General features: G+C 54.2%; 8 protein-coding genes across 8 annotated transcripts; 4 read left to right on the top strand and 4 right to left on the bottom strand.

Moving 5' to 3' along the window:
* Positions 1 to 313: 313 nt before the first annotated feature.
* On the top strand, positions 314 to 1,905 carry MRS44_006089 (uncharacterized protein; the record flags this gene model as incomplete). Its single annotated transcript, XM_046278141.2, has 7 exons — positions 314 to 328; positions 476 to 551; positions 640 to 756; positions 812 to 899; positions 950 to 1,087; positions 1,137 to 1,604; positions 1,656 to 1,905. 7 exons carry the CDS (start codon positions 314 to 316, stop codon positions 1,903 to 1,905), a joined length of 1,152 nt encoding a protein of 383 aa, XP_046140333.2.
* A 935-nt stretch (positions 1,906 to 2,840) lies between these two features.
* On the bottom strand, positions 2,841 to 3,937 carry MRS44_006088 (uncharacterized protein; the record flags this gene model as incomplete). Its single annotated transcript, XM_046278142.2, has 3 exons — positions 2,841 to 3,332; positions 3,382 to 3,555; positions 3,617 to 3,937. 3 exons carry the CDS (start codon positions 3,935 to 3,937, stop codon positions 2,841 to 2,843), a joined length of 987 nt encoding a protein of 328 aa, XP_046140334.2.
* Positions 3,938 to 7,415: 3,478 nt separating this feature from the next.
* On the top strand, positions 7,416 to 9,530 carry MRS44_006087 (uncharacterized protein; the record flags this gene model as incomplete). Its single annotated transcript, XM_065621634.1, has 6 exons — positions 7,416 to 7,830; positions 7,988 to 8,101; positions 8,216 to 8,529; positions 8,580 to 8,867; positions 8,920 to 9,168; positions 9,225 to 9,530. 6 exons carry the CDS (start codon positions 7,416 to 7,418, stop codon positions 9,528 to 9,530), a joined length of 1,686 nt encoding a protein of 561 aa, XP_065477706.1.
* Positions 9,531 to 10,210: 680 nt separating this feature from the next.
* MRS44_006086 (uncharacterized protein) lies at positions 10,211 to 12,120 on the bottom strand (the record flags this gene model as incomplete). The annotated part of the gene is made up of 2 exons (XM_046271975.2): positions 10,211 to 11,986; positions 12,037 to 12,120. 2 exons carry the CDS (start codon positions 12,118 to 12,120, stop codon positions 10,211 to 10,213), a joined length of 1,860 nt encoding a protein of 619 aa, XP_046140336.2.
* Positions 12,121 to 13,347: 1,227 nt separating this feature from the next.
* Positions 13,348 to 14,578, bottom strand: MRS44_006085 (uncharacterized protein; the record flags this gene model as incomplete). Its single annotated transcript, XM_046268967.2, has 2 exons — positions 13,348 to 13,457; positions 13,507 to 14,578. The coding sequence occupies 2 exons, from the start codon at positions 14,576 to 14,578 to the stop codon at positions 13,348 to 13,350; spliced, it is 1,182 nt and encodes a 393-aa protein (XP_046140337.1).
* Positions 14,579 to 19,549: 4,971 nt separating this feature from the next.
* MRS44_006084 (uncharacterized protein) lies at positions 19,550 to 20,714 on the top strand (the record flags this gene model as incomplete). The annotated part of the gene is made up of 5 exons (XM_046268976.2): positions 19,550 to 19,899; positions 19,974 to 20,178; positions 20,281 to 20,378; positions 20,434 to 20,646; positions 20,696 to 20,714. The coding sequence occupies 5 exons, from the start codon at positions 19,550 to 19,552 to the stop codon at positions 20,712 to 20,714; spliced, it is 885 nt and encodes a 294-aa protein (XP_046140338.1).
* Positions 20,715 to 21,533: 819 nt separating this feature from the next.
* On the bottom strand, positions 21,534 to 22,087 carry MRS44_006083 (uncharacterized protein; the record flags this gene model as incomplete). The annotated part of the gene is made up of 2 exons (XM_046280556.2): positions 21,534 to 21,964; positions 22,012 to 22,087. The coding sequence occupies 2 exons, from the start codon at positions 22,085 to 22,087 to the stop codon at positions 21,534 to 21,536; spliced, it is 507 nt and encodes a 168-aa protein (XP_046140339.1).
* Positions 22,088 to 22,754: 667 nt separating this feature from the next.
* Positions 22,755 to 23,877, top strand: MRS44_006082 (uncharacterized protein; the record flags this gene model as incomplete). Its single annotated transcript, XM_046280557.2, has 3 exons — positions 22,755 to 22,820; positions 22,915 to 23,100; positions 23,173 to 23,877. The coding sequence occupies 3 exons, from the start codon at positions 22,755 to 22,757 to the stop codon at positions 23,875 to 23,877; spliced, it is 957 nt and encodes a 318-aa protein (XP_046140340.1).
* Between the last annotated feature and the right edge of the window lie 317 nt (positions 23,878 to 24,194).

Here is a 24,194-nt window from a genome sequence, read left to right as displayed (position 1 = left end):
CCTTCCCTGTGGACGCTGTGGTACTGGCACTTCCCCTGAATCCCAGCCCAAGCCAGGGCAGGAGCGATTGGCCAGGTGCGAAATTGCCCATGCCCCTTGAGCGACCAAGTCTCAACCCGACCCGTATCCTCCTCTCCTTGCTCCTAGCCTCCTTTAACATTTTCCCCTTGGTTTCCCCAAGTTTCCACTTCAAACAACCACCCAAAACGCCCGTCTTCCCTCTCGACAAGAGCCCGTTGCTCGACGTTTGGTGCCTCCAACCCGTTCCTGCCGTTACCGTTCAGCTTCATCGTCTCCGAAAACCGTCGCCGAGATGTCGTCCCTGGGCGTACGTGCAATCCAATACCCCCTCGGCCCCGTTTGCTCCATGGGCCGGCCGATAGAGCTTCCGTCACCGCATCATACCTGCAACGGACACCTCACGCGCGCGTCGCCACATTCTGCTTGCATATAGCTGACTCTTGCTTCCCCATAGAAGATGATTCGCCGAAAGAAGAATGTCAAGAAGGGTATTCAGTTTTGTCTGATGGTCTGCGGTGCTTCAGGCACTGGTACGTGGCCCCTGGCGAGACACGCTGCGACAGCAGCTCCCGCGCTCTCGTCGCGACCCAAATCGTTCACCAAGCTCACCGTATGCAGGCCGCACCACCTTTGTCAACACCCTCTGTGGAAAGAGCGTGTTGGACCACAAGGAGTCCGACGATGCTGGCAGCGCGCACGTTGAGGATGGCGTCAAGATCAAGCCCATCACTGTCGGTGCGTCTAGTGAACCCCTATACAGCTTGCGCATGCATTACTGACATCGCTCCAGAGCTCGAGCTTGACGAGGAGGGCACCCGTATCTCTCTGACCATTGTTGATACCCCCGGCTTCGGCGACCAGATCGACAACGAGGCCAGGTGAGCTCACCTAGCAACCGACCCCTATACTCCCCGCTAACCCATCCTAGCTTCTCAGAGATCGTCGGCTACCTCGAGAGGCAATACGACGACATTCTCGCCGAGGAGTCCCGTATCAAGCGTAACCCTCGCTTCAGGGACAACCGAGTCCATGCTATGCTCTACTTCATCACCCCCACTGGCCATGGGTATGTTCCTACACGCCCCAGCCTCTATAATTCTTGCTCATATCCATAGTCTCCGAGAACTCGACATCGAGCTCATGAAGCGCCTTGCCCCACGTGTCAACGTCATCCCCGTCATTGGTCGCGCCGATTCGCTCACTCCCGCTGAGCTCGCCGAGTCCAAGAAGCTGGTTATGGAGGATATTGAGCACTACCGCATCCCTGTCTACAACTTCCCCTACGATATCGAGGAGGATGACGAGGACACCGTCGAGGAGAACGCCGAGCTCCGTGGACTCATGCCTTTCGCCATTGTTGGTTCCGAGGAGGTTGTTGAGATTGGTGGCCGCAAGGTTCGCGCCCGCCACTACCCCTGGGGTGTTGTCGAGGTCGACAACCCTCGTCACTCCGACTTCCTGGCCATTCGATCTGCGCTTCTCCACAGCCACCTGGCTGATCTCAAGGAAATCACCCACGACTTCCTGTACGAGAACTACCGTACCGAGAAGCTGTCTAAGAGCGTCGAGGGCGCTGCCGGAAAGTGAGTTTTGACTTGACCCTGCTCAACATGTTCACCACTAACTGCTTGCAGCGCTGACAGCTCAATGAACCCCGAGGACCTTGCCTCGCAGTCCGTCCGCCTCAAGGAGGAGCAGCTCCGACGAGAGGAGGAGAAGCTCCGCGAGATCGAGCTCAAGGTGCAGCGCGAGATCAACGAGAAGCGACAGGAGCTGCTGGCCCGCGAGTCCCAGCTCCGCGAGATCGAGGCGCGCATGCAACGAGAGGCGGCTGCTCAGGCCTCCGGCACGCCCGAGCCCAACGGCGAGGAGCCTACCAACTAGACCATGTCACCTCACATACTGGGTCTTTTCGCGGTGCTTCAAAAATGCGACGTTGGACTATTGTCGATTGCTGGCGTTGGTTTTCCTCTCCCACGACTAAAGAGAAAGATGAGAATATTCCCCCTGCTGCTGCTGCTGCAAAACTGAGTTGTCGTTTTGTTTTTCTTTTTCATCACCGCCCTGCTGCACCGGAGAGCTAGCTACGATTCTCGAGGCGACGGTAGAGATACCACATAACCTGAGGGGGCGTTTCCGTGGAAGCCAGACGGCGGGCGGGCGGCCGCTTGCGTGTAGAGGCATTCTTTGAGGGAGGGCCATTCATTCGTGGCTGTTGTGGGATGCAGCTGGGCGAGGAGCGTGTGTGGTGTGTCTTGAGGGATGAAGAGGGCCAAGCATGGCAATGCAGTTGGCTGGCGAGAAGGGCGTATCGTCTGTGTGACGATGCCTGCCCTCTGGCCATTTTGTGGCCATCTTAGACTTGTATTGGACGTGTATTGGTATCCATTCTGGACGACACATCCTTGATTGTTTCCTTTTTCTAGTGGCCTTCTAATGCTGATATCAAATACATTCAATATTTCTTGTACTGCCGACACTCTTTCACGAATGGTTATTCCACAAATGATATGTCAACTATCGATTGACAATTGGTCTACGCTAGTTGTAAAGGGATTAACCAACCAGCGGTTGATAGGTAGAAGAAACAAGGAAAACCAATTAAGTTATCCTCCAATAAACGCCAATACCCAAGGTCTTAGTCTTGACAACTTCCTATGCACAAACAACGAGAGACATTTTGATGAGACACAAGTCGAAACACAATCACTACACAGTAAGGAAAAGAACAGAAATCAATGATCCCACCGCTGATGGAGTCTCATTGCTGAGCCTCCACGTTTACACCTTCCGTCAGAATTCTGTCGAGTCAACCAGATTTAGTTGTTAGACTGGCTGTTGAGAATGCGCAGAATAGCGAGGAAGAGGTTGATGATGTCCAGGTACAGGCTGATGGCAGCGGCAATCTCCTCCTCAACATGGTGATGGCGGAGAACGAGCTGGGTGTCAACGAGGATGTAGCCGCTAAAGATGAGAGCCGCAAGACCACCGTAGATGAGCTCGCCGGTGGAGCTGTAGGGGAAGAACATGGCCATGAAGCCAAAGATGACGAGACCCCAGAGAGCGCCAAAGAGATAAGGCATCCATGAGGTGAAGTCGTACTTTGTCTGGCAGGCGAAGAGAGTGAGGAAGACGAAGATGCCCGCGGTGAGGACGACGGCGTTAAGAACGATGGACGTCTTGTAAAAGGAGACGATGACGGAGATGGTGTAGGCCTCGGCGAGAGTGAACAGAGAGAGGAAGAGGAGGTTGGTCGGGTAAGACTTGCGCTTCCAGTAGGTCAAGCCCATGAAGATCATGGCACCGAAGAGCTGTAACTGTGTTAGTAATTCAATCTGTTATTCTCGGAGGGGGACATACCGAAGCCCAGACGACGCCGGGGTGGCCCTGAATCCATTCCTTGTAGCCAGCGCTGAAGAAGGTGAGAGAGCTCACACCGGCGGTGGCGAGGAGCTGGACGGTGAGGATGGTGTAGACCTTGCGGACGAACTGGTTGCGGATGTCGACGGTAGCCTCGGCCACGGAGCCGCCGAACTGTCATGAAGTTAGCCTTGTCACTCTCAACTCTGAAGCTCAGGGGGAGATAATATCGTACCTTGAAGTCATCGGGAAGGTTGTCCTCGCTGTTGCGGGGCGCACCAAAGAGGCCCTGCGTCTCGTCGCGAGAGGACGAACCCTCGGCGTAGGCGGGGGGAGCGTGGGTGTAGTCGTCGGGGTCGCTCTGAGGCGCGGGTTGGTACTTTGTCGAGGAGGCCATCTTGACGACGATGCGTTTGACGATGGTCGCGAGGTAACGGAGAGGTGTCGGGAGGAGTTCGTGCAGTACGGATAAGGCTGCGAGGGACGTTTCGATGGAAGGGTGGTGACGACAGTTTGTCGATGATGCGAGGCCGAGGGAGGACGTCGGGGAGGTCATGTGGGGGAACTGTCCGACGAGTGTGGCGCTAGGCAACGTGATTGTGTGATTGGCTAGGGGGCGCAGGCGTGGCGTCAGCTTGGCATGGATGGTGGGTGCCTTTCCAAATCCGTCACCAGCGCTTTATATGAGCTCAAGAGTAGAGAGTAAGGGGCAAGGCACTCGCTATAAGGGCCATTGCTCTTGGAGGGCGATAGTCTTTGGCGTTTATTCAATGAACATCATCGTACTCCTTGGCCTGCTGCGATGTTGGTTTATTTCACCCAATACTGATATCAGGTACACCCAAACCAATAGATACGGAGTGCGTACACCCAAACATGACTTTCTGGGCTTCAACAAGGCAAAGTTATGGCCATAATGCGACGACCCTTGAATGTGGCTGAGTCTCTCAACTTCTAGTCGTGATATGCTGGCTCGCACGGTCATAGTTGGGCAGTTTGTTCTGACCTATTGCCCAGTTCAACAAGTCGTTGGTTGCTCAAAGGCAACTCGAGACAATGTCATTGTCCAGTTCAACAAGAACACAGCTTACAAAGAAGTTGTTTCATTGAAGCTGAGCTTCAACTGTGGCCCACTCTTTCGTCCTGACTTGCAAGACCTCATTATGGATCCATCTTCTGGTTGCTGAGTGCTTCTCGGATGTGTAATCTAGTACCGAGAAGCAGCCTTGAGTGATTGGAGGTTGATAGGAAGATCTCACATCCACCGGCATTTAACCTCAAGCATAACGTGAGAAATAAGAAGATAAAAGATAATTATGGCATCTACTCCACAGAATGCAAAGCTATTGGGACTATCAAGCGCCTTGGCGACGTAGAGATTATCCAAGATTGCGGGGCTGGAGGAGCAAGACGGCGGGCTGTTTTCGTATGGCGGCTTCTGAGAAGCATGTCACAGCTAAGCTAACCCGAGTGGAGAAGCGCTCCGCTGGAGTGCAGGTGATGTGCGCAAGCCAGAGCCAAGCTCGAGTGTTTATTTTTCGAGATTGGGTACAGCAGAGGCAAGATGGGATTGGCAGGGGGGGGGGCAGAGACGAATAAGAGGTCGGCAGCAAAAGCGAATAAGAGAAGAGCCGCCCGGGCACAGACACGGACAACCGAGATCAAAAGGCGACGGCGGCGGCGGGGAGGACGGAGGTGATCAATCATCCATGGCGGCGCGCGGGGTTTCCAGTTTCAAGCATGAATTGCGCGAGCTGGGGGTGGAAGGGAACGGAGACGGGAACGGGGGCTAGACAGGGAACGCGCAAAGCGCTTCCTTCACTGTTGCTTTCAGACGGACGACTAACATGGCGTACAGTATGCGAGGCAGCGGCGCGTGGATGCAGGCAACGATAACCGGAGATGCTGGGACTTTGGTCAAGAGGAGGGGGCAAGACATCAGGTTGCGGAGCTGGCCGTCTCGAGTTGAAAAGACGGTGGAGGAGGTTTTGGTTTCGATGGTGGATCGGGGTGTTTGAGGCTCGGGGTTGCGGATAGACTACCTACCTGCCTTGGATAGGCACCTACATCTAATACAATATTTACAAGGGCGGTGATAAATTGAGTCAAGCCTGGAACGTGGTCACCTTGGATGGTTGTACTTTGCAGTATCACGAGCACACCAGACAAGGTCAAATCACCCTCACCTCGTCACATTTGTGTACCGAGGTTGCAGACAGTCCATCACGTCGAATTGACCAATGAAACAGCCGGAGATGATCAGCCCGGCGCTGGCTCACCAGCTACAGGCTGATAAAGTGGCCATAACAGAGATGGTCGGGGGGAATATCAAACTCTGGGCCCTGCTTTTTTTTCTTTCTGTTGACCTGGACCCTTGTCCGCCCGGAGGCGGCATTTCGCTTCCTAGGAACCAGGTGTGCACAGGATCAAATCTAGGCTTATTTGCCAGAATCAGACGAGAATGACATCTTTGTTCCCGGCACTGAGAAAAAAATATGCAAGAAAAACAACTCGATTTTTTTCCTTTTTCTATTTTGTGTAAGCAAGCATTGGGGTTGAAGGATCAAGGTTTCGGGAGCAAGCCGCCACCAAGGCACATCAGATCAATTGACACTTTGAAAAAGGGGTGAGCAAAAGATCTACAGTGATAATAAATAGCCTAGGGGAATTGGATGGGTGCTAATAAGCTAAGCTTAAGAGGAACCAGAGGGTGAACGATTTCTGAGGTGAGGGGCAAGGGGGGGATGAGAAGAAAAGGGGACCAAGCTTCTCTTTTTTTCTTGCTTCTTTGCTTGGGATGATCTGCCCTTTTCCTTTTGACTCGCTCCTCAACGGAATGGAAGCTTTGGGCAACTGGTGGCTGGACGGGATGGGCCCTAAAACGCCCCCTTCCCCTCCCCTGGAGCTAGAGAGTCTGGGTCCAGGACTCGAGGAGAATGAGAACATCTAGAATCTCAAGAGGCTTCGTGTCTTTTCTTCCATGGAACGAGAGTCAATGCGTGCAGTTGCGCATCTGTTGTTTCCATCTGGCTGATGAGGACATCTCTGATGGAGGGGTGATGCACGACTGCCTCCATTGCCCCCGCAGGCGGCTTTATTGACTTGTCCATCCCATCATGATGCATCTGCCGCGAGAACAGCCATCCATTCCCGTCAGCTGGGATGACACGGCCAGGCCCACAAGATATGGCCGTTATTCATAGTAAATGGATACCCAGTAACCAATTGGGTCCTCTGCAGTCTTCCTCTGCGCGTCCCGGGGCAATGAAAAGAGGCCACACATTCATATCATGATGGACGTCGAGCACATCAGAGCTGCACCCGCACTGTTGCTCACCGCCTTGGATGGGGGAAATGCCCGTTGTGGGGCTCCTCTCTCCCTCAACAGTGCCCACCAACCCTTACCCCCCAGTGGGTAGGTACCTAGCGGGGGGGCTAGCTGCCCCCTACGCGGCTTGGCGCTGGATTGGATCTCTGTTTAGAGCCAAGGAAGCCAATTCATCTCCATCCATCGAGTGGAGAGGTCCAGTTCAAAATTGATCGGGTTCCCGTTTCTTCTGCCTTGCCTTTGTTCGAGTCCCGTCCCTCTTCTCCCCTCCTTCTACCTGTCCTGTACCGGTTGACGACTTGTTCCTCCGTCGTCTTCTTTCGCTGCATCTCATCCCAAGTCTTTGCTTGTTTGGTAAAGCGCTGGGTTGTTATATCACTACGACAGACACCGTAGCCGATCTGGTCTTTTCTTGCGGAAGCGACACCTCGCTGTATCTTTTCGCCGGACGCCAAAAGATACGATACGCAGACACCAGTAGTCGTCTCTCTGTCCTCTATCATCCTGCATCTTGTGGCCTCTACTTTTTCCCCAACTCGTGGATCCAGGGCCCTCCCTCGCTGGCTCTCCTTCCACCCGCCCGCCTATCAGCCACAGCGCCTCCCCCCTTCTTTCGCAGGCCAAGACAAGACACCGCACTCAGACGAGGGACGATAAGCACGACGACATCAACGGAAACACCATAACATAAATCACAAGCTCAACCATGAGCGACACAAGCTATCCTGCGCCGTCGCAGGCCGACGACAAGACCACCATCGCCGCCCCTCCTCCCCCACCCCAAGCTTTCACCAGCGAAAGCTCAATTGCAGATGCAACGGTGTCTTTACAAGATCCGCCAGCTCCAACGGCTCAACAAGCTCAGCAGCAGCAGCCCGTCCCCGAGACTCTCGAATCGAAATCGGCGCCGAATCCCAAGACAGCCAATGGCTTCGCCAAAGCATCATCTTCGTCTGCCCCCGCGCGGACACGGCTCAAGAGGGACAACAGCACCCCCAACATGAACGGGCCCCTCTACATGCAGACCTCGGGCAACAAGACGGTGCTCGTCCGTCGACTCAAGCGCAAGGAGGAGAGCACCTGGAAGCACCTTGCCCGCTGGTTTGTCGAGAACCAGATTGGTATGTCCTCGCCTCTGATTGAACCAGCCTCCCCTTTTCCCTTCCCGATGAAAATCTCATCCATCCATTCATCAATGTCGGAGGAACCTGGTCCATCTTGTGGGGTGGATGGACAGATCCCAGTCAATTGGATTGGCCTGGCCTTGAATTGAATTAGGTGTCGCACTTGGAGAGGCACCCCGCGTGGCACGGCATCCCTACCATTTCCGCTCCAGCCTCAAGGGTCCAGCCGCTGCTCGTTGGGTGACAGGCCCCCTAGCTTGGAGCGGGCGTCGGTGCCTCTGCGTGTGCGTCCGTGTGTCGTTCGGTTCGGCAGACATGGATGGATTTGACCTCTCGCCTTGATTGTGCATATCGAGCTCAAGCTGACTGTTTCTGTTGATAGGCCTTTCGTTCAATCTCCTCGCCCTCATTTTCCTCGCCCAGACCTTTATCCCCAAGGCCCGGGAACACACGTACAAGTTCTTCAACCTCAGCTACTACAACCCCAAATCAGGCCAGTACCGCATCGGATTCGATGATGCCTACTTCATTGCCTTTTGCATCATCCTCTTTACCGGCCTCCGCGCCGGCATCATGGAGCACGTCCTGGCCCCCATTGGTAGACTCCAGGGAATCACCAGCCGCAAGTCCTTGACTCGCTTCAGCGAGCAGGCCTGGCTCATGGTGTATTACAGTGTCTTTTGGCCCTGGGGAGTGGTGAGTTTGACCCGACTACGACTGCCGGAGCCATCTGCTGATTTGCTCAGTACATTTACTGCACTTCGCCTCACTACATGAGCATGAAGAACCTCTGGACCGACTGGCCCAACCGCGAGCTCGATGGCCTCATGAAGGGTTACCTCCTGTGCCAGTGGGCTTTCTGGCTGCAGCAGATGATTGTCATCAACATTGAGGAGCGTCGCAAGGATCACTGGCAGATGTTTACTCACCACATTGTCACGACTGCGCTCATCTACTCGTGCTACGCCTATCACCACACCCGCGTCGGCAACTTTATCCTTGTCATTATGGATGTTGTTGACCTGTTTCTGCCTGTGAGTATGCCCTTCCAGAAGACTGTTCTGATCTCTTACTGACACACTCAAGCTTGCCAAGTGCCTCAAGTACACCGGCTTCACCAAACTCTGCGATGTCATGTTTGGACTGTTTGTGGTTTCGTGGTTCATTGCCCGTCACGTCCTCTACATCATGGTCTGCTGGTCCATCTACAGTGATGTTCCCCAGATCATGCCAGTTGGCTGCTTCAAGGGCACCAATGACAACCTGATTGGTCCCATCGATCCTCCGGCCGGCTATTCATACCTGCTCGACCCCTTCCTCAAGCCTGACGGCCTTGTCTGCTTCAACGAGACCATTCAGTGGGCTTTCCTCTCTCCCTCCTCTTCCTCCAGGTTATCACCATTGGTTGGTTCACCATGATCGTCCGTGTCATCATCAAGGTCCTCAAGGGAGGTGATGCCGAGGATGTGCGAAGCGACGACGAGGGTGGTGAGGAGGAAGAGGAGGAGGATGAGTTTGTGTATGAGGAGGCCCAGCCCCTCGAGGAGGAGGTTGGCGTCGAGGAGCTTGACCTCAGGAACTGGGAGCGCCGATCTGGCGTTAGGAAGCAAGCTAGCAGCTCCGGAGTCAGCCTACCCGGCCACAGCGATCGCAAGGAGTTGCTGGGACGTATCGGTTGCGAGAAGCAAGTCGACTAGACAACGAACGAACGAGATCGGGATGGGAGTTTAACGAGTCCACGTCACGTTTTCCTCACTGAACTGCACTGCACACACATTGGGGCGATGCTCGCCATCTTTGGTCTATTTGGGCCTACATTCTGGTCCTCCTTTTTTCCTCCTTGACCATGACGAACGAACGGATTGCTTGAGCTAGACAAGAGCGAGGGAGAAACAGTTGGGGTCAGGAACCTCGCTACCTACTGCATCAGGAACTCTACCCAGAGAGATTTGTGAAGAAGAGGCAGAGAAGAGAGAAGAGAGACGGCCGCCATAGATGATGATGATTGCTGCTACTAGCAAAGGCAAAGAGAAAAGTTTGCTTGCTTGTTGACATTTTTGAGGGAATAGATGGAGATTTAAACGTCTCTCTACAATGATGCTTTTTTGGTTGGGCTCACACAGACAGACAGACATGAACTTGGATTGCGGGTGGTTTTTGTACATGTCGTCTTCTTTTTTTGACACTCAGGGATGATGACTTATACTGGAAATGATACCTTTGACAACGCTACTCGTTGAATTTCGTTATGCAATGACTGATTATTGAAGCAAATGTTTGATGCAATGACTCGTCTCTAGGACACGTGATGTTTCTGATGCTTCCTCCTCAACTTGACTAGTTCATGATGTGATTCAGGGGTTTAGTAGACTCTCCTTCACTCTGCCTTCTTCTCCTCTTCATCGCCTAGCAGCTCTCTCGCATACTCCCTCAGTTTAAACTTCTGTACCTTTCCGCTGGCCGTCTTGGGATACTCGTCGATCCAAAAGACATACTTGGGGGCAAGGTGCTTGGACAGCTTCGTGGAGACCCATGCTCTGAGCCCGTCCCTGGTCAAGACGCCCTCTTCGACGGGGGCACCAGCTTCTGCGTGGTCGGCTGGCGTCCATCCTGTAGCCGGTATAACGAAAGCTGCAACAGCCTCGCCGTATCGATCGTCGGGAACGCCTACAACGCTGGCCTCGCGAACACCCTCGTGAGAGAGGAGGCAGTCTTCCACCTCGAGAGGATGGATATTCTCTCCTCCGCGGATGATGAGGTCCTTGATACGGCCAGTGATGCGCACATATCCATCGGCATCCATCTCAGCCTCATCTCCAGAATACATCCAAATCTTGCCATCACCAGGATCCGGCTTACGCACTTCAGCCGTCCGCTCCTCGTCGCCGTAGTACCCCTTCATGACGAGGTACCCAGCCGCCGCAAGCTCTCCTCGTGAACCTATAGGTACGATCTGGCTGTGGTCGTGAGGATCGACAATCTTGAGACCAGTGTGTGGCATGACTCGGCCGACGGACGATGTGCGCTTCTCGAAGGGATCCGAGGGGCTCGTCATGCAGCTCACGGGTGCTGTCTCTGTCATGCCGTAGCAGATGACGAGGTCTTCGAGACCGAGGGTGTTGTAGAGGGTTCGCATGAGGGATTCGGGGACACTGCTCCCCGCAACAATGCCCTTGCGCAGACTCTTGGGAGCGTGGGGGACGACATCGCCGCGGTGGAGAGACTCGAGGACGGCGACGAGCATCGTGTTGACGCCGTAGAGGCCTGTTGCATCGTGGTCGACGCACATACGCAGTGTTGCGTCTGGGTCAAATGCCGGACTGGGGAAGAGAATGGCTGCGCCTGTTGTTGCTGTCGCCATGTAACCCAGCACGCAGCCGAAGCAGTGAAATAGAGGAGGCGGCACGACAATTAGATCTCCGGGGACGAGACCCATGCGGTCGGCGATGAAGGCACCGTTGTTGAGAATAGCGCGGTGCGAGAGCATGGCTGCCTTGGGAAGGGAGGTCGTGCCGGATGTAAACTGGATGTTGATAGTATCGCTGGGATCCAGGGGCGAGCTCGGTGTGACTGGCTTCACCGAACCATCGAGGAGAGATGAGTAAGGGATGAGAGCTCTGCTCGCCTTGAGGTCGAACTTGACGCCTGGATGGCTCTTGAGGTTATCAACGACCACCACCTTTCGCAGTGAGGGTACTGCCTCGCTCTGGATGGTAGAAGACTGAAGATCACCCACGACGCTCTGGAGGAGATGCTCATTGCAACGGCCCTTGCCAGGTTTATAAGCAAGATCCGTCACAGCGCCCATGACGAGCGTCTCGACGGCGAGATGCTTCAGCGCGGCAACAACCTGACGCTCATTGAAACCTGGGTTCAACGGCACAAGAATGGCGCCGAGTTTGAAGCACGCATACGTGAGAGCAGCGAATTCGGGTCCGTTGCCGAGGGAGATGGCGACTCGATCGCCCTTTTTCACGCCCAGAGAGGCCAGCGAGTGAGCCAAGCCATTGGAGAGCGAGTCCAGAGCATAATAGGTGAGAGTCGACTCAATCGCCGCCGGAGATGGCGATCGAGCGATGACAGCTTCACGGTCGCCGTGAGCAGAGACGACTGAAGCAAAGTGCTCGGGGATGGTGCCATTGTAGAGCACAGGCTGCAACTATCAGCATTCATGTAAAATCTCAAGAGTAAACGTCATCTCACCTCTTCAGATCCCCATCGAATACTCAATCCAGACGTAGCAAGCGTCCTCTTCTGGCACAAGCTCGTCGCCAACCTCCTGGGCATGGGCGACCTCCCCAGACACCGCCGTATCAAGCTCTGCATCATCATGGCGGCAGCTGCATCCAACCGAGACAGTTGTGTTGCGCTTTGTCGAATATCAGTGACGTGAAGCGATGTCCCAATGATGAACGCGTGTGTGGTATACAGTTTGTCCTACTCGAATTGATCCAAGATGAACAAAGCCACACAAGCGATGATAGTCATCCGGTGATCGCCTCGGCTATCCTCGCTCAAGCTTGCTTCTCCTCCTGCTCCTCTCCTCCCTCCCTCCCTCTCCACAGCGGCAAGACGAGCCGGGAACAACCATGGAACCCCTCAGCGGCACAAGTCGAGCGAGATGCACCAATGAAGGGCCGTTGAAGCCCGTTGAGGCCGCTAAGAAACCTGGGGAAATGCGGGGTTTGGCCGCCAGCTCCATCCAAGGTCCAGCTCGAGGAATGCTTACTCCGTCTTTGGACGCTGATATGACGGAGGCGTCTTGCGCTAGCAACGCCAAGTTGCGTACTGTAGCCAGACAAAGAACTTGATTGTCTTGTTGGCATCTCGAGAGATCCAAGCGTCGTGAGATCACCCCAATCAGCTTACTTGTTGTTGAGCCCCCACAGTATCCAAGCAACCCCATCTCCCTAGCCCATTGCCCATCCAACACTCGACCAGAATTGGAACCGTACATTGCTTGTAGCCGTCTTATTGATGAGGTATCTCTTGGACACTATCGTCGTCAAAGTCGTCTCGAGAAGGCATTGCCGTCTGCTCTGACCTCTATAGCCAGCAAACGGAGTCCATCCTCGGCGTGACGAGTCCTATCCCATTTCACTGCCCTTGTCTCCCAGCTCTGACTCCGAGCAACTCCTTCTTCTTCAACACCATAGGGCATCATAGTACTCTTGATACAGACAGTCCAATCAGCAAGAAAAAAAGAGATCAAAAACCAGAATCTATCCCAAAGCAAAAACCACTCTCCCCTTGCAATGCCCTCAGACCAAACAAAGTCTAATACCATTCCCCAGATTTTTTTAACGTCTCCTTCGCCATGCAACAGCCAAGGTCTATTCTATTAGTCCTCGACTAAAAAGCACACATGATGCGGAAACCAGCCCCAAGATGGACACCAACCGGCGTCATTAGAAAAGAGTAGCAGCGGAAATATAGGTTCGAGAAGCTTATCTTGAAAGTCGTTTCGAAACATTAGGTTATCGTTGGTTATGGTTCATCGTCCGGAGTATACTGTTATTGCGCAGGCGCCTGTTGTTGCTGCTGCTGTTGTTGCTGCGGCTGCTGCTCTCCGCCGTCCTCCTTCTGCTCGCCCATGTGTCGCTCGCTCTCGGGTTTCCAGGTTCCTGTCAGGCAGTTAGTATCGATCGATCCCTCAGCTTCATATCAACTTACCCTCAAAATCGTGCTTGACAAAAGCCATGGGGTCGTCAGGCTCCTTTGCCCCCATCTGTCCCACTCCTGGCGAGAAGCTTGTGATGGGCAACACAACCACATCTCCCACGCGCTTGCTCGTCTCCATACCGGTAAAGTTCTTATAGTCAATCACTCCCTTGCTTCGCGATAGGTCAAAGAATCGCTCGTCGTTAAAGTACTCCATGATGGCATCTGTCCACACAGCTGGTCCCGTGAACTCGACCACGTCGTGATCGACCAGCCTGTCCAACTTGCCCTGGCGCTTCATGCTGAGTGTCTGCTTGGTGATCCGCGTAATGATGTCGCGAAGTACGGGGTGTCCAGGCTTGCTTTGGATCGTCCACTGGCAGAACTGGATGCGACGGCTGTACCACTGAGCCCAGTCAGGGCGATCAGGGTCGGCTTCAATACCAATGACCAGGCCAATTGTCTCGCGTGGGATTTTCTCGGGCAGCCATCTGACAGAGCTCTGGATGGCATACGTGTCAATATCCGTGTAGATGCCACCGCGGGCGTAGAGAATCAGGTAGCGGAAGAAGTCGGCCCTGAGGACGGGCAAGGGAAGGGATCGGTAGGCGTCGATGACTTCGGGGACAGTGGCGTAGAGTAGGCGGATCAGGTTGACGGCCACGTCGTCGGTGATGACCTCGTGAACAAAACCTGGATGCTCGGCGGTCCAAGAATCATGTTGGTCCTTGAACTGGAAGTCGGCCTGGTCAGGGCTCTGCTTCCACGTCTGCCAGATGTAGGCCGGAAACTTGGTCTCGACGTCGTAGGGGTATGCGTAGGCGAGCTTTTCGTATGTCGACATGCCAGACATGTCAATGCGAGGACGCGTGCGACGCTCCTTCACCTCCATCTCTTTGGGCTTCTCGGGGGGTGGTGACACGGGGTCAGGATTCGAGGCAGGAGGAGCCTTAGTACCGGTATCAGCAGCGGCAGCATCTTTGGCGGCTGGGACGCTGGGTGTCGACTGGTGCGATCGCGACAGTAGGAAGAAGACTGTGAGGATAAAGACCGCAGCCACGATAGCGCGGCGAGAGTTGATCATGGCGGCGAGTTTATCGTTTCGTCGAGAATGTGCAAGATCGATTTCGCTCGAAGATTTGCTGGTAAGGAGCGAAAGTGCCCAGGCAAGGGGGCAGGGGTGCGCAGAGAAAAGCTCAAGAAACGAGGGACTGGGCTATACCGGCATGGAGAAAGCGAGTGTATCCAGGCGAAAGCTGGTGGTGACAACAGACGCAATGGCAAAAGCAGAAAATGCAGCACAACGAGGAGACGTGTCGCTCGTCCCAAGAATTTGATCGCGTCGGTCAGCGCTCCCGTCAGGTCGAGGCGGGCGAGCGAGGGATGAATTGCAGGCCAGGGGATCCGCAATTGGAGACGAGTGGATCTCGAACCGCTGTAGAGAAGCTGTTCCTACTGCAGCGGCCACGGACCCTGGGCTAAAAAAGAACAGCGACTGGCCCTCGCAGGTGGCGTCCTCGCAAGGCGGAGCTGCCGAGACTTTGGAAGGTCGCCGGAGCCAATCAACGGGAGCTAAGCGACAGATGCAGTGAGAGATACGATTGTGCGCCTGTCGTTATCTGGCCATTGATTCGTATAGATTCGTATAGGCTGAGCGGCGGAGGATAGGATAGGTAGTAGGTCGATGTTGATGAAACTGGGAGGATTGAAGTTGGAGATGGAGGAGGAGAAGAAGGAATTTTTGAAAGAGACAGACCCAAGCCTCAAGACAATACGTGGAACGCCGACAGATCCTGACTCGATACGGAGGAAGGAACGGAGGACGGAGTACGCGGCCTCTCATAAAGCTCCAGCTCCAGTGTCAGGGAAGTCACGGCGCGGAGGCAAAGGAGAAGGGCCCGGGGATGGGGATGGGATGGGACGGCACGGGAAAGTTACGATTGATGGAAGGGACAACGATGGCCCGCTTACGCGCACTTTGACAGCAGGTACCCTTGAAAGGGAGATACCCCTGAGAAAGGACCCAAGACGGGGGACCTGAATTTCAGGGAGTGCTAGGGCAGCTCCAGCAGGCTGGACTGTAAGGAGAAGCGCTCCAGCTGCCTCACGTCAGAAAAGAGGCGCTCTCTGGCGGCAACAGGCGTGGAACAGCGACAAATTTAGCGGTAGGGCGCTGTAGCACATGCAGCCACAGGGGGCGCGGCATCACTTCCTGGGAAACACGGCAACGACGCCTCTCTTTGTGACTGACAAGATGCAGGATATCAGGTAAAAATGTCCCGGCGCCAAGCAAAAAAGGGAGATTAGTCGCAAGAGGTGAACATGATGAAGAGACATTGTGCGTCAACCGTCTCCCCGGGGAAAAAGCCACATCTCTGTTAATTCCAGCCCGGATATCTCTCAATCTCAATCTCAATCTCCCTCAACTGAAGGTGACACCGGCCGCGACAATGGTGCAATGGAGTTGAGGTGTAGATCTTGCGCTAGACTCGAGACTTTTTGCCCTCACCGAACCCCTTGAACTGGCAATAACAAGGCAAATTACAGTCAATTCTGCATCCTGGACTGTGCACCCGAGAGCGAGTGTTGGTCCGGAAGCAAAGCAGGTAACAGGGCAACTCGTATTGCGGGTTTTCCCTGATACGAATATTCGTCTCGGTTACGAAGCATTGGATAAGAAGCCGTAACCGGATACTCAGCGTCCGTTTTCGAACTCGATTGACAAAAAAGCAAGCAAACGATTGAGCTGGATACGCATTTCTCAGCTGTTATGTTGGAAGAGTCAGTTTGATGGACATGGGGGGGGGGACCCTTGCTCGATTCCGTGGCAGAGCATTTTTGTTTCAGCGTCGACAGATGCCGCGTCTCAAGATATGATTTTGTTGCAACAGACTCCGGTTGATGGTTCGCGATGGATACCAGATTACGTGTCGGCAACTTTGAACTATATCATCAAAGCGACTGATGAGAGCGGATCTTGTCGTGGGGACGTCAGAGAAAAAGGGGTCCGTGATGCCCCTGAATTCTGGTCGACGAATAGCGAGCCCCTTTAGACATGCTCTCAGTAGCTCGCCTTTTGGACTCTTTTCATCCGTCACTTCGAGAAACTGTTACCGATCTGGTGTCGCCGCAACGACTTGCGATGCAGTTTGCGTTTCGCAAATGTTTACACACGACATATCTCCCCGTCCGCCAAGTCTCAAGTGCCGAGTTTGTCGAGTACCGGGCTTTCCCTTCATTCCCTCGACCCATGTCTCACCGTCGAGCAAGTGAAACCCATGAGGCTCTATCAGAGACAACTTCGTTGACTGGAATTCTTCCAAGAAACAACTCCCTTCAGTCTGGTGCCGACGGGCCGTTGCCAAGTCTATCGAGGTTGAACTCTGGGGTATGATGCGTTGTCGATGGACGAGTTGTCCGGATATCAGATTCCATACTTTTTCTTGGCGGCTTTCTTGCCCTGATTAGGAATCCAGCTGAGGTCTGACACAAGAGTCCATCGTGTCTTGTGCCCAGGTGTCTCCGCTGCCAAACGCACTCCCTCTGGCCAGCTCGGACTCGATCTCGTTCGCACTTACATAGTCATTCATGATTAGATTATACAAAACTTACAAGTTGAAGTATCGATGACAAAGATCAGGCTGACGAAACTCCGCGGGTCGGTGCTTGCTCAGCAAGAACGAATTCAAGCCTCTCCAACGCTTTGGCCATGGCCCCTGTCACTCCCATCCACTTCGACTAGCCTCGGCTGACCTCCATCTGGCGCCCTTCAACTTGTCGTCCAAGACGTCAAATCGACAAGGAGATCACTGCAGGGCGGAATAAAAGTTGCCATCGAGTTGCCGGAATCGGTGCATTCTACGACATGCCCACCCTTGCCCAGGCGTACAGCGCGCTGTGACGCCCTTTTTAGTCACCCGGTTGTCAAAAGTGTGTCCCGTGGCGATTGGACTGCTTCGTAAAGGAAGCCCTATCGTTCGCTCGCTTGACCGAGGTCACTTGTGGAATACACCCAGAGCCTTTTCTTTTTGTCGGAACCGAGGTCTTTTGTTTCCGGATGTACAACAACGCCCTGCGATAACAAGAAACGTGGGGATGGCGCCCTATTTCGAGAATCTAGCTACGCCGTCCTTGTTGGTGATCATGGTCCAAAAAGGAGGGAAAGGTCTTGTGGAGGGTCGAAAAGTCTTGGCAAGAGGGTAATCATGATGGGCTGCTGGATCTTCCAATGTCCCTCCCCCCGCGTCACCATGTGATGCTGTGCAATCATGCCGAGTTGATTGCCTGCAGGATCGAGCAGAGCAAAGGGGGTGAGGAGAGGATGGAGGGTGAGAGCTACGTTGATGCGTGCTACAGCACCTCGTGTACAGAAAACAAGCAACAAGCCACAGATCCCCTCGGGAAGCGAGAGTCTCCCCGGAAAAGTCTACAAAAACCCAGTGATGACGGGTGCCAACGAGTGCCCCTTAACGTTAGCAGCTGCATCCATCTCCAGTTGGAGTGTCATGTTAACCCCCAATTTGTCAGCCCCGGAAGCTTTCCACGGATATTTTCGTGGCGCGCGCGCGCCTTACACAGAGCAAGACCCAGTCAGCGCGGACATTGCTCGTTTCCCGCTCATGGAGCCAGACGGGACGGTGAGACCTAGGGATTCGGGGCTCGGTGACATTATCGAGTTTCTCAACTATTCCTGTAGGTAATACAAGCATACCTAATCTTGGCAAGAAAGCGAGAGCGAAATACAATCTTGATAATACTTGCCACACACACGGGCTCGGCGGCTCAAGATTGTCCGAGGATGCCGAAAGGTGAGGGAGCCCCGCTTCATCAGCGGACTTAAGCCCTGTAACTCCCAAGAGTCGCAGTAGGAGCTGCAATTACAGCTACAGCCCACTAAGCATTGACTTTTGTGCAGGGCGGTTTAAACTGAAGAGGGGATAGGATTCGGAAATAGTTGTACTCTTTCTCCAGATTCGTCTGTAAGCTGCGATGGATCTGGAATGGAATTACAAACACACACACAACCCCCTCCCCGGCGTCCGCATCCTCGGGTCCCTGACGGGCCCCGCCCCGATCGGCGATTAACCCACTGTTTCGTCCGGGGCTCGTCCTCTAAAACCCGCGCGGATATGGGCTTGAACAGGAGCAGCGAGCGCCGGAGAGGCGCTGCCCTTTATTGCTTAGTAGAGCCTGGGCGTCCGCATTCTGTGCTGTAAATCCGTAGGGTTCATGATGGAGCCGTCCATGTCATAGGTAGGTAAATGCGCAGGGTGGTTCCCCTGCTTGTCCGTTCGCTTCGGAGATTTGCAAGCATGACAAAAAAAATTGGCCTAGACAGTCCAATCCAAGGAGCTGGAGACGAGAGACCTGGACCCGAGGAGCGAGACCAGACCAGACCAGCTCAGCCCAAGCAAGCCTCCATGGGCGCGCCCACACCCACGCCCTTGTGTAGCCGTAGCCGTAGCGTAGCGTGTGCGTTCGCTGCTTCGCTCTCAGTGTGCTGTATTATGTGATGCGCCGCTGTCCACACCCGACCCGAACCCCGGCCTGGACGGGATGGGATGGATGGATGCTCTTATCCGCCTGGCCTACGAGCTTGCTTTTGGTTTAAATACCTTGCTTGGCCTTGTTTCCCTCTCCTCTTGCGTGCTCTGCCCTTCCCTATCCTAGTCGCACATTTCCCACCAAAAAATTCAACAGACTTGTCATTGCGTGGGCGTCCTCGACAACTCTAAAAAATCTAAATCATCCATCGGAGGTTCGGGGATTGCGACAGTACCTCCACCGGCGGCCCGCCGCTTACACAACGTCTCGATTCTTATAAAGCACGCGTTCCGACTTGGACGGGAGCCGCCATCAGAACCCGATTGATATAAGGAAGCGACATTTCGGCCGATCAATCAGATTCAACTCATTTATACATCACCCGACGATAACTGAAACTACTCGATGATATCCTGAGCCCGCGAATACCCGACCACTGAAGGACATTACAAGACAGCCGAGAGCGTCTACAGCTTCAGGTCTCTTACACGAATATCACCAGCATCAAATCATGGCTACCGAAACCGATACACTGTCCTTCTCATTACCCACGAGCACCGCGCCCACCGACGTCTCCGAGTCGACATGCATGCCCAACTCGGCCCCGTTCCTCCCACCCTCGCCCTGTCACCCTCAGGGCGCGCCCGCCCACGCCAACGCCGAGTGGGATACCACGATACACCCACTCTCGAGCCCTCAGAAGGTTTGCGCCGCGCCAACCAGCCCGTCGCCCGCCTTCAACTGCGGCCCGGGAACCAGCGTCGGGACATCTGGCAGCGGGAGCGGGAGCGGATGTTTCAATGATGGGGGTTTGTTGTATAGAGTCCAGGCCGAGAGGGAGTGCCGAGAGGGACCCGGGAAGTAAGTCAAAGTTGCCGATATATGAGACGATCATCAATAACCCTTTTTACTGACTCTGCTCTGGTTTGTTTCAGAACTGTTGAAGAGGCCTGTCAACGATCTCTCAACCACTTTCCATGCCCTGGTCTCGCCTTTCCCATGCCGGCCCTCGACTTTGACTTTCGCATCGCCGTCCGACTAAACCAGGAACCCGTCCACGTCGACTCCGGCAACACCAAGGAGATCACGACAGTCGCCGCCGGAGTGTGGTCCGGCTCTTTTGGCCACGGCCGCGTCATTGTGAGTTTCTCCATTTTTCTTACTCTTGCTCACGATTTGATTCTGCACGCTTCTGTCCAATTCATGGCTGACTGGTGAGGATTCTCTGTGTGGGTCGTGTAGGCAGGCGGTTATGATCTCGGCCAGGCACGCGGCTTTCGCCCCATGAGGCTTGTAGAGGGTGCTTTTGTCATTCAGACGAGTGATGAGCAACCAGCAGTGTAAGTGTCTTGTATCTATCTCGCCGAGTGTCTATATGCTGACTGAAACAAACAGCCTTGAAATGCGCACCCGTGGTTCCCTCTCTGGTCCCTCAGATATCCTCGATACCTTGCTGAGCCCTCGCACCCCCAAGGACATTGACCCACGCCGCTACGGGTTCCGCATGTTTGCGACATTCAAGACCTCGGACAAGAGATATGCCGAGATTGTCAACTGCGGCTTGTGGGTAGCCAGTGGTGCCTGGCGTGGCGAGCACCTTGTTATTGAGTAAGTTGCTCCGTGGCCACGATGACTCGTATGCTAACGATGCCTACAGTGCGTACCGCGTGACATGAACGATTTTAAGCGAGCCTTTTGAAAACTTTGGTCGATTAGCATTGCATAGGATCCTGGTCTGGCTGGATCCTGGAGCCTGGAGTTGTTGGTGTTGACAAAACCCGCGTCAGCTTTGACCGGCCGGCAAATGGACAGGACAAGGAATGAAATGGACGGTGCATTAAGCGGCGCAGAGCGGTCAAGGAACTTTTGGGTGATAATCTTTTTTTGTTGGTTTATTTAACGTTTGGGTTCACGATGGAACGATTGCTCTGGTCAATATTACACTCAGCGCGAAGCTGGATTGCAACTCCATTATGCTGGTCCACATTATGCCGTTGGTCTTCGACCGTGGACGGACGAAACTCCGAGGATGCTGGTACCCAACTGCCTAGCAAGGAAGGAGGTCTGATTGACCCAGGCAGAGAATGGTCTTCACACTCGTCGTCGTTCCCAATGGCTACCATGAACCAACCGGTGTTAAGGGCCGCCCCCATCCAGCAGACCCATACCGAAGTCTCCATGACATATCCATACACCGAACACCATCGGAGGTCGATTATTCATACTAGCACCTTGACTCGGATCTTCCGGACTACCGGCGGTCCGTCCTGTCCACGGAAACGTCCTTGATGCTGACTGAGGCCATAACAATGTCGATACCGTCAGCGCGATATTCTGGTGGGCCAAGTTACATATCCGCGCATTCCGACTCGGCTTCCTTTGATAGCGCCTAAACAAATCAGCAAAGTCAAGTAAAGGGGTGGATGTGCACTCACTGCTACGCCAGCACGCGACACACCTCATATCTGTAACCTTCCAAAAATATCCGCGGAAACTCACTTGAGTTTAATCGAGACCTCGAGATAGCTTAGCTTCCTCAAGCGGCTCTCGTCCTCCTCATCTCCCTCCACCACCACGTCGTCCACGGTTCCAACCGTCCCGGTCCTGATCTCAATCTCACAGTCGCCCTCCTGCTCGAACCAGCTGGCGACGGCGAGGGTCTTCTCAACCGCTCGTCCCGTGCCCATGGCCTTCACTTCGGCACTGTCGGCATCAGACCCGCCGGCGCGCTTAAGAGCCTCAATACGGGAGTGTACCGACGCGTGCTTAGGGGCCGCGTTGGCGGTCCGTTGAGAGGCGTCGAGTTGCTTGCGGGCACGCTTAACGACGGACATGAATGGCGTCTTTGAAGACACGTAGATGATTCGGGACTTGGATGATGCTGGTGGTTGACGCCTGGTAAGGGGGCGTTTCTCGACACGGGCACCTGGGCAAGTTAGTCATGGGTTTGTGAGATACGGTAGTAATTCATACCCGTTGTGATAGAAGGTAGTTTTTCCAAAGTCCCATATGTCTTCTTTGAAGCCTTGCTAGTCTCTTTTGAGGCCATGATGTCGATTTTGCCTTGAGCGTGTGCTGCCTAGGACCGTAGGCAGACGAGATTTTGGAGATGGTTCAGCGGATAGGCATTCAGTGACTTGAGGAAATCTCAATGATTGACTCCTCGCGCCTGACTGTATGATTCGCCTGTTGCCTAAGAGGAGACTATTGATGCGCGCCTTGGAAGTGTTCTTGAGTGAGAGAAGATGAGCTGAGATTGTCATGGCTTGGAGGTTGAAAGTTTGCTCCACCCCACTCTCGAATACCTGGCTGTACAACCTGAGTGAGCAAATCTACCATGTTTGATTTACAAAGTAAATAGATAAGTCTCAATAATGAGAACTTAATCTCTTTAAACCTCAACTACCTTTGACATCTCTTTCGTGTCCCAATTCTAACTGCAAACTCTCTCTCATTCTGAGCGCCACACAATTGCTGTGGCGCAGCTGCCTTGATGCCCCTGCGCTACTGCACCAACGGCCCGCTACCAAACGTCACTCGAATTTGGAGCTCCATCCAAGCTCAGTCCATTTCGGGACATTCCTCCATCTCCAACTCGCTCACCATCAAGCAATCACTCCACCGAAACCTCGTCCCGAACGACCGCCGCTTATCCCCCTCCCCCGATCTCATGGCTGCCTACTCAGGCACTTCACACTAGGCGCCGTCCATCCATCATGTCGATTGCAATCTGGCCTCCCATCTCCCCCGACGAGCTCAGGCTTAAAGCCGCCGAAACCCAGGTACGATGACGAGGAAATACGGAAGCGCAAAGAGAGAAAAAGATCACGAGGCGCAGGACAGGAAGCACACATCATGCTGATCTATCTTGAAAAGGCGCGCGAGCTGGACTGGATCGTCGAGGAGACGCTGCAGATCTGTCGCGATCTCAAGCATGGCCTCGAGGACTGCTATGCGCTCCTCGCGCCCATCGACCCGGGAAGCACCCTCGTCATGAGCACACATCGCAACGAAAAAGTAAAGGGCACGCTCACCCGCGTCGGCACTCGCATCGTCAAAGGGGTAAGAACAGCCTATTTGTTCCCCACACCTTTCAGCCTCGTTTCCTGCAAGCTGACGTTTTGAGCCCCCCAGCATCTCCATCTCCAGCTTCGAACGATACCCGCCCAGACGCTGTCGCTCTCCCAGTCCGACGTCATTCACATCCAGGCCCTCGATTCGCTGAACGCGTACCTAAACCAATCCATCGATCTCCTCTCCATCACCCTGTCCAAGCCGCAGGACGCCCGCTCCCTCTCCTCCACACTCGCCATACTCGCAGACTCCCTCTCCGACTCGGTGGCACTCCTCAAGGGTCCCCCTCTGACAGATGCCGACCCTGCTTGGCAGACGTGCTCATGTCCGCCGTACCACTTTGAGCCCTCCCCGGGGCCCAACCTCAGCTTTTATCTCGGCCTGCAGGAGAGCTGCATCGTGCTCTGGCTGCGTGCTCTAGAACCCGCGGATGCACCCGTCCATTTTGGAACTAAACTCGGCCTTGCCATCGGCACCTTCCGTCGTCTGGAACACGACGAGATGGACACCGTTTTCCGATACAATACCATGGGGAGCGATGCCGGGGGCTCCAAGCGGGGCAGTGCGCGCCATACCCCAGAGCCTAGATCGTCGGCAGCCGACGCGGAGAGCAAGGATGTGCAGGAAGTCTATGTCCGGGAAAAGGTGCGCGTCGAAAGTGCAGATCCGAGCCTCATCTCCCTGCACTCCAAGCTCGGCTTCCTAAGTCACATGCTCGGCCAGGCGCGGAGGAATCTGTCAGAGGTCCTCAGCGTCGACTCGTAGGAACATTGAATTGAGGGGGAGGCCATGTGAGCAGGCTTGCATGTAAATTGATTGGATACCCTGGCGTTGTGGTGAAAGTGGCTACTGTGACCCCTGTAGCTCACTCTTAAGCTTCCTTGATGGGCATTTGGAATCGGCACCAATTTATTCGTTGGGCATGATTGTCTGGATTTCAAGTTCCATTTGGTTTGATCTGATCTGACTGAGTCTGTAGAACTGTAGATGACACCTGTACATGGATGCAATTCATGGTCCGGTTCCGTCGCTCCTCCGCTAAGTCCGTAGAAACACACATTAATGACACAATACAAAGGAAT

The sequence above is a fragment of the Fusarium solani genome (genome assembly GCF_023522795.1).
Source record: "Fusarium solani strain SB1 chromosome Unknown bctg00000003_1, whole genome shotgun sequence".
Lineage (NCBI taxonomy): Eukaryota > Fungi > Ascomycota > Sordariomycetes > Hypocreales > Nectriaceae > Fusarium > Fusarium solani.
Note: the sequence above shows the minus strand (reverse complement) of the source record. Positions and strands in the feature narration are given on the sequence as shown.